The sequence below is a fragment of the Anomaloglossus baeobatrachus genome, chromosome 5 (genome assembly GCF_048569485.1).
Source record: "Anomaloglossus baeobatrachus isolate aAnoBae1 chromosome 5, aAnoBae1.hap1, whole genome shotgun sequence".
Classification (NCBI taxonomy): domain Eukaryota; kingdom Metazoa; phylum Chordata; class Amphibia; order Anura; family Aromobatidae; genus Anomaloglossus; species Anomaloglossus baeobatrachus.
Window position 1 is genome coordinate 377,706,372 of NC_134357.1, and position 12,088 is coordinate 377,718,459.

Sequence of the window (12,088 nt, forward strand, 5' to 3'; positions counted from 1 at the left end):
GTCAAAATAATGCTGGTCTATAGAAAAAATTAGGAATCACACGTGTTAGAAGTGCAAACACTCTAGAAAATGAGCTATGTACTATTAATGGTAAATCGCTTGATGACTAATACATATATATTTACTTCCGCATATTGTACAACTTCCTATAGTTTTATCCATACTTCTTTGTTTTTTTTTTTGTGGCAGGAAGATGAGTTCTATGTCTGCATCTATGCCGCCCGAGAGGGGGACTACGTGCTCTTTCATCATGAGGGAGGTGTGGATGTTGGGGATGTAGATGCAAAAGCACAGAAGTTACTTGTCGGTGTGGGGGAACGCTTGACCGAACAAGATGTGAAAAACCACCTTCTGATTCATGTAAAACCTGATAAGAAAGAGTAAGTAAGAGAAGGCATGCATTGCTAGATCTGGCTTGAGGTCTTTAGATTATCCTACAAACTGTTTCTTGGGTATTTATGGATCTTCTTGAGATGCACAGTACAGTGTTATGTGGTTGTGTAATGGATTATTCTCCCTCTGGCACTCCTCTGTCTGTTTTATATTGCATTTTCTTTAATATTTTGGACTTTCAATATATGTGAGCAGCTCAGAATTTAAAGAGTTATTGCCATCTATTATGAAGCAACGATTAGGATGTGAGCTGCAGCACTAGGCAGCGGCTGCTACACTTTGAGTGGAGCTGTGCAGTGCGTCTCAGTTCGGTGTTTGCATCCAGCCACAGTTGGTGCTAATAAATCTCTGTGAAATCTCTGCTTGCAGATATTTAGCCGTTTGTGCTTTCACCCCCTGCCTCGCAGAGAAGAGCAACCAAGATGGTAGAAGGTCTGCAAACCAGGTCATATGAAGAACTGCTAAAGAACTAGGGATGTTTAGTTTGAAAATGAGAAGGCTGAAAAGAGACTTAATAGCGGTCTACAAATATCTGAAAGTTTGTTACAGTGCAGAGGGAACCACCCTATTCTTATTAGCACAAGGAAGTACAAGACACAATGGGATGAAACCTAAAGGAAGGAGATTCAGATTAGACATTAGGAAAACCTTTGACAGGGCAGTCAAGGAGTGGAACAGGCTACCACAGGAGGTGGTGAGCTCTTCATCAATGGCAATCTTCAAGAGGAAACTAGCTAAACATATAGCTGGGATGATTTAGGAAAGCCTGCACTTGCGGGAGGTTGGACCCGATCTCCCTTTAGGTCCCTTCCAACTCTACCATTCTATGATTCTCTCAGACTCGGTAAACCACTGCTCAGCAGCGTCTTCATCTACTCGATCAGCTTCTGAGCTGTGGGGTACAATTGGGGAAGGTTTGGAACTTTTACAAGCTTTTTTAACATAATTAGTTTGAGTTACTGACCGGTCCTTTTTAAACAGATATAAAGAAGTTTTTAATACTGTTAGACAAAATTTCCCCTATCTTCCACTTTTTCTCTACCTCCAGAAGTGCTAGGCTGTAAAATACTGATAAAATGTCATTATATGCTACTTACCGTATACTTTTTTAGCAGATATTTAGTAGAGATTATTAGTTTGGTTTCAGTAGAGTTTACTTGCTCTAAACTAATGCTACTTTTTTTTTTTTATTATTTTGCTTTTTGACTTATGGCCCATTTAGACAAACCAATAATTGGATGAATGAGAATTCATAGATATTTGTTACTAATTATTGACCCGTCAAAAACAAGCTGGCAATTATCCTTTTGTCAGGTCCGATCATTATGTCAGCCTAAACATCATCGTGTGCCACCAATAACCTGATACTGTTTGTATTGGTGATCGTTCTGTCCTCATCACTAACTTTGTCGGCCTATATAAATAGCTGATTGGAAGTCATTCCATGACTTGGATCTACTGATCTAAATGAGCCACTAGTGTCTGTCTAGCTGAAATGTCTCCTCTGTTCTCCATTCCAGGATCCTGGCAAGCTTTATTTCTGGACTTTTTAACTTGTATGATGATCTTTACTTCACATATCTAGAGATAAATCCTTTAGGTAAGTCCTTGAGCTAGATGTCCCTTGGTGGTTGTGTGCACGGCTAAAGGCCCCGTCAAACGCAGCAACTTATCTAACGATATATCGCCGGGGTCACGGATCCCGTGACGCACATCCGGCATCGTTAGCGACGTCGTTGTGTGTGACAGCAAGGAACGACCGTTAATGATGGAAAATACTCACCTTATCGTCCATCGTTGACACGTCGTTCCTTTCCAAAAAATCGTTGATTGTTGAGCACGCAGGTTGTTCGTCGTTCCCGAGGCAGCACACATCGTTACGTGTGACACCTTGGGAGCGATGAAGTACAGCTTACCTGTGGCCGCCGGCAATGAGGAAGGAAGGAGATGGGCGGGTTTTACGTTCCGCTCATCTCCGCTCCTCCGCTTCTATTGGGCGGCCGCTTAGTGACGCCGCTGTGTCGTCGAACAAACCGCCCCCTTAGAAAGGAGGAGGTTCGCCGGCAACAGCGATGTCGCTAGGCAGGTAAGTCCGTTTGACGGCTCCTAACGATATTGTGCGCCACGGGCAGCGATTTGCCCGTGACGCACAAACGAGGGGGGCAGGTGCTTTCACCAGCGATATCGCTGCTTGTAACACCCCCTTTAGCCTATAAATCCAAAGTGATCACTGGCACTTAAGTTTTTCTTCATTTCTACTTTCCAGTTGTCACGAAGGATGGCGTATATGTGTTGGACATGGCAGCCAAGATTGATGCCACTGCTGACTATGTCTGCAAAGCTAAATGGGGAGATGTGGACTTCCCACCACCTTTTGGGAGAGAAGCCTATCCAGAGGTAAGAATTCAAATAGAAACTCCTAAAACTTGTCAGCGCCTAGTAATGTCATTTCTGTTCTGATTGAGATGAGATGAATTGCTGGTCAGAGATTTTGTATTCATCTACTTTTACACTAGAAATTAGTTAACCTCTACACTGAACATAAGAAAATGTAGAAATCAATATTTTAAAACAATTTATGGAAGACAGTGTGTTCAGTGAAAGAAGCAATAGGACATGCCACTTGGCTGAGGAACACGTTCTACAAGAACTGGAAAAGGGTGTACCCTGTGTGCCCATAAATTTGCAGTAAAATGTTATTTCTTTTGTCATCACCGTTATCTACAGCAGGAAGAAAAAGCTCTATGAGTAATGAAGGCATTTTATGAATTACAAATGATGTCCCTGCAGTCATTCCATTAGCGTGAGATCTGTATTGATGCCAGAAGTCTTTGTATCTCAAGCCCCCACCACATTGGCTTAACTCAATTTCCTTGTTTTAATAAATCAGTCTTAACAGTGCCTATCCCTAGAGGGACGTGTCTCCTCAAGGTTGCCTCAAGGTGATTCAAGGCTGAAAACCTATTCCTCTCTTGTCATCTAGCTGAGCGCTTTTACAAAACTGTTAAAAATCCATCAGAACTCCTGCTCAGGTCTCTCCCTTCTGTTCTTTTGATGTCGATAGCTGAAGAGTAGGAGGTTACAAACAGATCTGAACACTGTGGACTGAGGGTAGAGGATCTACAGTCTCCGGTAAGAGAAATCGGGCTATAGGAAAGGAGGAAATAAGTGCATGATAGAAGCTGTGCTGATGTATCAACTAATGAAGACCGCAAGATAAAACGCTGATGCTTGGACTTTGAACTGTATGTCAGGGAATCTGGAGACAAAGGTGGTGTCACACATAGCGACAGCGACGTCGCTGTTACGTCACCATTTTCTGTGACGCAGCAGCAACGTCGCTGTGTGTGACATCCAGCAATGACCCGGCCCCTGCTGTGAGGTTGCCGGTCGTTGCTGAATGTCCTGCTTCATTTTTTGCTCGTTGCTCTCCCGCTGTGAAGCACACATCGTTGTGTGTGACAGCGAGAGAGCGATGAACTGAAGGGAGCAGGGAGCCGGCGTCTGGCAGCCTGCGGTAAGATGTAAACATCGGGTAACCAAGGGAAGCCCTTTCCTTGGTTACCCGATATTTACTTTAGTTACAGCGTTCGCCGCTCTCACGCTGCCTGTGCTGCCGGCTCCCTGCTCCCTGCACACAGCCAGAGTACACATTGGGAAATAAGCAAAGGTTTGCTTATTAACCCGATCTGTACTGTGGCTATGAGTGCAGGGAGCCAGCGCTAAGCGGTGTGCACTTGTAACCAAGGTAAATATTGGGGAACCAGAGAAGCACTTTGGTTGGTTACCCGATATTTACCTTAGTTACCAAGCACCGCATTGCTTCCACAGCGACGCGTGTCGTTATGATCGCTGCTGCGTCTGCTGTGTTTGACAGCTAAGCAGCGATCATTACAGCGACTTACAAGGTCGCTGTTGCGTCACAGAAAATGGTGACGTAACAGCGATGTCGCTATGTGTGAACCCAGCTTAAACCTTAGTGCTTATCTTTAGGTAATAAAATGACACTGACTCGTAAAAAAAAATTAAAGACATTTTATTTTCTATTTTTTTTCCATTTTCAAAGGTGTCTATAGCCTTTTATGGGACTTTATCAGCATAGAATGAATGTTCAAACCACATACAAGCGCTCTATGAATCAACATTGAAATTCACCTTCCCACCTGCTTCTTTTCCCACTATCTCCCCCCCACCCCCCTTATTTCATTGACTGCTCTGGCTTTATAGAAAAAGAGAAGAGAGAAGATAGTCGGACAACAAGCAAGTGTAAAGATGTATATCAATGAGTAGCCCCCGCCATGATGGACCAGTGCCTGCACTTGGTTTGAACAGTCATTCTTTTTTTTTTTCTTTTCTTCAATTTCTGAGGTTTTTTTATTTAGTTTTTAAATTTTTAATGAAAAACTTTAAACTGTATGAGGAAAATCCTATTGCACGGTAATTTTTATCACAAAATATACAAGGTAAAAATCACAAACAAAAAACAATTTCAGAATTCAGTTTTTTTTTTTTTTGTTTTTCTCTTTTTCACAATCTCCCCACGTTGTGTAATTTTTTTTTTTTTCCTTTCTGTACACTATTTGGCCGAATTTAATGGTGTCATTCAAAAGTACATCTCTTCCAACAAAAACAACAAGCCCTCATACAGTATGTCTATGTAAACAGAAAAGTAAAAAAGTTATGGCTCTTCGAAGACTGGGAGGAAAAACAAACGCAAAACCGGAAATTTGGCCCTTTTGTGAAGGGGATAAAATGCACCACAACAATGGCATTTTTTTATTTTCTCTCTCTCTCTTTTTGTGCATTAAAAAGTTAATAAAGGTTGGTTAATGGTGCCACTGATGCAAATCTGCCAGAGGAGCAGGCATGCCTGTGAATTACTGGCAAAGCTCATTGAGGAAACTTTATCAATTTTAAATGCACTAGTATCATGGTTTAATTTGCTCTAAAAAAACGGTCTACAATGACTTCCACCATACTTATTGTCTGTTTTAGACATTTTCTTTTTGGTAAAAGCTTCTCAAAATATGCCAGATTTATCAAATTGCATGAACGACCGTGATAAATCTGGTGCATTCAAACATTGTATCCAACCCTTGTGCCACCTGAGTGCACAATTTGTATATTGGGACATGCAATGGCTAGAGCGAACCTCGCCAGGCAGGACTGAAATCAAGGGAACTATCGTTCTGGTAATAAGTGTGGGTCCCAGAGATGCAATTTATCAAACATTGAGGACCTATCCCACGGATATGCCATAAATATCTTTGACGGGAATACCCCCTGAATCCTTGCCGCAGTATTTTTTCTTACTACATATACTATATAACTACAGTACAATAGTTACATGATATGGGACTATGAAATGTTGTGCATCATATATACAAGTGCATCTTCATAAATTAGAATATCCTCAAAAAGTTATTTATTTCTGTTATTTAAAAAATTACCACAAAACAGCTACAAAGGCTTCATAAGCTTTGAAAATGGTCCATTAGTCTGGTTCAGTAGGCTACACAATCATTGGGAAGACTGACTTGACACCCAGAAGGCAGTCATTGACACACTCCACAAAGAGAGTAAGCCACAAAAGGTCATTGCTGAAGAAGCTGGCTGTTCAGAATGCTGTACCCCAAGCATATTAATGGAAAGTTGAGTGGAAGGAAAAAGTGTGGTAGAAAAAGGTGCAGAAGCAACCAGGATAACTGCAGCCTTGATAGGATTAAGAAAAGGCCATTCAAAAATTTGGGGGAGATTCACAAGGAGTGGACTGCTGCTGAAGTCAGTGCTTCAAGAGCCACCAAACACAGACATATCCAGGACATGGGCTACAAGTGTCACATTCTTTGTCAAGCCATTCATGACCAATAGCCAACGCCAGAAGCATCTTACCTGGGCCAAGGAGAAAAAGAACTGGACTGTTGCTCAGTGGTCCAAGGTGTTTTCATATGAAAGTAAATTTTGCATTTTGCATTTCATTTGGAAATTAAAGGTCCCAGAGTGTGGAGAGGCCACAATCAAAGCTGTTTGAGATCCAGTGTGAAGTTTCCACAATTAGTGATGGTTTAGGGAGCCATGTCATCTGCTGGTGTAGGTCCACTGTGTTTTTTCAAGACCAAAGTCAGCGCAGCAGTCTACCAGGAAATCTTAGAGCACTTCATGCTTCCCTCTGCCAACAAGCATTTTGGAGATGAAAACTTTATTTTCCAGCAAGACTTTGCAACTGTCCACACTGCCAAAAGTACCAATACCTGGTTTAATAACCACAGTATCACTATGCTTGATTGGCCAGCAAACTCTCCTGACCTAAACCCCATAGAGAGTCTATGGAGTATTGTCAAGAGTAAGATGAGACACCAGACCCAACAATGCAGACGAGCTGAAGGCTGCTATCAAAGCAACCTGGGTCTCCATAATACCTCAGCAGTGCCAGAGGCTGATCGCCTACATGCCACGCCGCATTGATGCAGTAATTCATGCAAAAGGAGCCCAGACCAAGTATTGAGGCATTTACAGTACAGATTTTTCAGTAGGCCAACGTTTGAGTTTAAAAATCATGTTTTCAGTTGGTCTTGTATAATAATCTAATTTTCTGAGATAATATGAGATAATAACTTTTGAGCTTTCATTGGCTGTAAGCCATAATCATCAACATTACCAGAAATAAACACTTGAAATAGATCACTCTGTGTGTAATGACTCTATATAATATATGCGCTTCCCTTTTTGTATTGAATTACTGAAAGTAACTTTCAGATGATATTCTAAGTTATTGGGGTGAGTGCGTGAGTGCGTGAGTGTGTGTGTGTAAAATAATATATATATATATATATATATATATATATATATATATAATATATTATTGTCTTTGTCGCTCCATTGGGAGACCCAGACAATTGGGTGTATAGCTTCTCCCTCTGGAGGCCACGCAAAGTATTACACTTTTAAAAAAGTGTAACCCCTCCCCTCTGCCTATACACCCTCCCGTGGACCACGGGCTCCCCAGTTTTATGCTTTGTGTGGAAGGAGGCAAGGAGGCACACATCCACTCATGCATTCTCATACATAGTTATGTCGGATGGAAGAAAAGAGGACCCCGATGGGGTCCCCGGCATGTTCCCTTCTCACCCCACTATGTCGGTGGTGTTGTTAAGGTTGAGGTACCCATTGCGGGTACGGAGGCTGGAGCCACATGCCGTCTCCTTCACCATCCCTTATGCGGCTCTGGGAGAAGTGGCATCCTAAGCGGTCATCCATGTGCTGGGACCGTGCTCCATCCGCAGCCCCTGGTGGAACCTGCCGGACCGGAGCTTCTTCACCCCCAGGGACCGGGCCCTGCAACTTGAAGGTACTCTGTGTCCCCATGTGGGGACTGTACAGGGAGGGTCGCACCTTCTCCCCGGAAGCCGCGGTAGTTCCGTCCGTTGTTTTTTCGGCGGACTTCCGCGCTGACCGTGCCTGCTTGTCGGGCGCGGCCTTAAATTTAGTCCCCGGCTTCGCCGCGGCCTAGTCGTGAAAAATCACGCCCCCGAGCCTGCCTGTCAGGGGTAAGGGCGGGATTACCGACATGACGTCGGCTTTGAGGGCTGGAGCATCTTGCATGTCTCCCTCCCCCCTCATTGACCACTTTGGGGACTCCAGATTCCCGCTCTTTGCTAGCGCCGCCCTCGGCTCCACTCCCCCCCTGAGAGCTCCGGCGGCCATTTTTAGCATTCTGCCGGTGGATGCTACTCAGCGCAAAGCTCTGCAGCTCCGGGGGATCCACGACAGGGAATCTGGAGGACACACTCCGCTCGTTAGCGGTTGGTAAGCCACACTGGTCACCCGGTGCTGGTCCCCCTAGGGTGCCGGGATATGGATATATATATATATATATATATATATATATATATATATATATATATATATATATATATATATATATATATATATATATATATATATATATATATATATATATATATATATATATATATATATATATATATATATATATATATATATATATCTGTCTCTATATCTCTGTCTCTCTGTTCGGAAAGGCTGTATACCCTTTTCCCATATACCCTCAGTGGTCACTCTCCTAAGAGACAACAGCATGTCGTCCACAAGGAGAAAAGCTACTAAGGCACAGATTTTTTTCGCGGCCTGTACCTCTTGTGGGGCTATGTTGCCTGCGGGATCCACCTACCCTCACTGTGATCAATTCTCGACTCCTGCCACGCTTGCTCAGCCGGAGCCTAGGGCACTTGTGGGCCCCTCGGCTCATGTAGATCCCCCTGCTCCCCCTGAGCAGGCTGCAGGGACAGAGTCACCGTCGTTGGCCTCTTTCGCTGAGAAACTCACCCAGTCACTTTCTCAATCCATTGCACAGTCTATGGACAAATGGTCATCTAAGCTCCTTGAGGCATTACAGTCCAGACCGGGCCCTTCACAGGCCCCAGCCCCTGGTAGTTTGTCTCCTCCAGGCCCTTCTCGGTCCGCGCCGCAGCGCGCTCCCAGGATAGCCCCTATGTCCCAGGCGGAGGACTCCTGCCCGGATCGCAGCCCCAGACCGGCTAAGCGGCCTCGCTGGGACTCTTCCCCGGCCTCCTCACGCTGCTCTGGATCCCAGCTTGAGGACTCTCAGGAAGACGAGGCGGACGTGGGAGCTCAGGGCTCTGACCCTGACTTTGCCCTTAACCTTGATACCCCTGAGGGGGACGCCTTAGTAAATGATCTTATCTCGTCCATCAACCAGGTGTTGGATCTCTCACCCCCTCCTCCTCCTTCAGAGGAGTCGGCTTCTCAGCAGGAGAAACGCCAATTTCGATTCCCCAAACGTACGCGCAATACGTTTTTTGATCACTCTAACTTCAGGGACGCTGTCCAGAAGCCCAGAGCGGTCCCGGACAAGCGCTTTGCTAAACGGCACACTGACATGCATTATCCCTTTCCACCTGAAGTCGTTAAGGGCTGGGCACACTCTCCCAAGGTGGATCCTCCAGTCTCTAGATTGGCTGCTAGGTCCGTTGTGTCTGTTGCCGATGGCTCATCCCTGAAGGATGCCACTGACAGACAGAGCTCTTGGTGAAGTCTATTTATGAGGCCACGGGCGCATCTTTCGCCCCGGCCTTTGCGGCTGTGTGGGCTCTCCAAGCAATCTCGGCATGTCTGACTGAGATTAATGGAATTCTGCTCCGCATGTTTCTTCCTTGACCTCTCAGGCATCAGCATTTTCGTCCTACGCCATGAACGCCGTCCTGGACTCCGCTAGCCGTACGGCTGTAGCATCCGCTAACTCCGTGGCAGTCCGCAGGGCCATGTGGCTGTGCGAATGGAAAGCAGACTCTGCTTCCAAAAGGTTCTTAACTGGTTTGCCTTTTTCTGGCGACCGTTTGTTTGGCGAACGGTTGGATGAGATTATTAAGGAATCCTCGGGAAAGGACTCCTCCTTACCCCAGTCCAAACCTAAGAGACCTCAGCAGAGAAAAATCCAATCGAGGTTTCGGTCCTTTCGTCCCTCCGCCAAGCCCCAATCCTCTTCGTCCAACCGGCCAGAGAGAGGCCAGAGGAACTCCTATGCGTGGCGGTCTAAGTCACACCCCCAAAAGGCCGCAGGAGGCACTGCCTCCAAGACGGCCTCCTCATGACTCTCGGCCTCATCTAGCCACATCCTCGGTCGGTGGCAGGCTCTCCCGCTTTGGCGACGCCTGGTGGCCACACGTTCAAGACCGATGGGTGAGACATTCTGTCTCATGGTTACAGGATAGAGTTCAGCTCTCGACCTACGGCTCGTTTCTTCAGAACCTCCCCACTCCCCGCACAGGCCGACGCACTTTTTCAGGCAGTGGACGCTCTAAAGATAGGAGTTGTGATTCCCGTTCCCCTTCAGGAACGTGGTCGCGGATTTTACTCCAACTTCTTCGTGGTGCCAAAAAAGGATGGGTCATTCCGTCCCGTTCTGGACCTCAAGCTGCTCAACAGACATGTGAGAACCAGATGGTTTCGGATGGAATCTCTCCGCTCGGTCATCGCCTCGATGTCACAAGGAGACTTCCTAGCATCGATCGACATCAAGGATGCTTATCTCCATGTGCCGATCGCACCCGAACATCAACGTTTCCTGCGTTTCGCCATCTGGGACGAACACCTCCAGTTCGTCGCATTGCCCTTCGGCCTGGCGACAGCCCCACGGGTTTTCACCAAAGTCATGGCATCCGTCGTGGCGGTCCTGCACTCTCAGGGCCACTCGGTGATCCCCTACTTGGACGATCTCCTAGTCAGGGCCCCTTCTCGGGTGGCCTGTCAACGAAGTCTTACCGTCACTCTGGCGACTCTCCAGCAGTTCGGGTGGATCATCAATTTCCCGAAATCCAAGTTGACGCCGACCCAATCACTGACTTACCTCGGGATGGAGTTTCATACCCAGCCAGCGTTAGTCAAGCTACCGCGGGACAAAGAGCTTTCTCTGCAGGCAGGGGTGCAGTCACTTCTTCGGAGTCAGTCACACCCCTTAAGGCGCCTCATGCACTTCCTGGGGAAGATGGTTGCAGCTATGGAGGCAGTGCCGTTCGCGCAATTCCATCTACGGCCACTCCAATGGGACATTCTTCGCAAATGGGACAAGAGTTCGACTTCCCTCGACAAGAACATCTCGCTTTCCCTCGCAACCAACACATCACTTCAGTGGTGGCTCCTACCCACATCTCTGTCTCGGGGAAAATCCTTCCTACCCCCAACCTGGGCCGTGGTCACCACGGACACGAGCCTGTCAGGTTTGGGAGCGGTTTTTCTCCACCACAGGGCTCAAGGAACCTGGACTCCCAATAGAACCGTCCCTTCAGATCAATATCCTGGAGATAAGGGCAGTATATCTAGCCCTATTGGCTTTCCATCGGTGGCTGGAGGGCAGGCAGATCTGAATCCAGTCGGACAACGCCACTGCCGTCGCCTACATCAACCACCAAGGCGGCACTCGCAGTCGTCAAGCCTTCCAGGAAGTCCGGCGGATTCTGCAGTGGGTGGAAGTCACAGACTCCACCATCTCCGCAGTTCACATCCCGGGCGTAGAAAACTGGGAAGCAGATTTTCTCAGTCGTCAGGGCATGGACGCGGGGGAATGGTCTCTGCACCCAGACGTGTTTCGAGAGATCTGTCGCCGCTGGGGAACGCCGGACGTCGATCTCATGGCGTCACGGCACAACAACAAGGTCCCGGCCTTCATGGCACGGTCTCAGGATCACAGAGCTCTGGCAGCGGACGCTTTGGTCCAGGATTGGTCGCAGTTTCGACTGCCATATGTGTTTCCCCCTCTGGCGATGCTGCCCAGGGTACTACGCAAGATCCGGTCCGACTGCCGTCGCGCCATTCTCGTTGCTCCAGACTGGCCGAGGCGGTTGTGGTATCCGCATCTGTGGCATCTCACGGTGGGTCAACCGTGGGCACTTCCAGACCGCCCAGACTTGCTGTCACAAGGCCCGTTTTTCCATCTGAATTCTGTGGCCCTCAACCTGACTGTGTGGCCATTGAGTCCTGGCTCCTAGCGTCTTCAGGGTTATCTCAGGATGTAATTGCCACCATGAGACAAGCCAGGAAGCCAACGTCCGCCAAGATCTATTACAGGTCTTGGCAAATCTTCTTATCCTGGTGCTCTGATAACGGATTTCCTCCATGGCCGTTTGCCTTACCCACATTCCTTTCATTCCTACAATCT

At 46.9% G+C, this 12,088-nt stretch overlaps 1 protein-coding gene across 2 annotated transcripts in view; it reads left to right on the forward strand.

Moving 5' to 3' along the window:
- ACLY (ATP citrate lyase) overlaps positions 1–12,088 on the forward strand; it is a 128,652-nt gene that overhangs the window by 38,889 nt on the left and 77,675 nt on the right. For both annotated transcript variants that reach the window (XM_075350027.1, XM_075350028.1), the window contains exons 5-7: positions 190–380; positions 1,914–1,993; positions 2,660–2,790. In XM_075350027.1, coding sequence (XP_075206142.1) covers positions 190–380; positions 1,914–1,993; positions 2,660–2,790 — 402 coding nt within the window. The remainder of the gene's footprint in view (positions 1–189; positions 381–1,913; positions 1,994–2,659; positions 2,791–12,088) is intronic.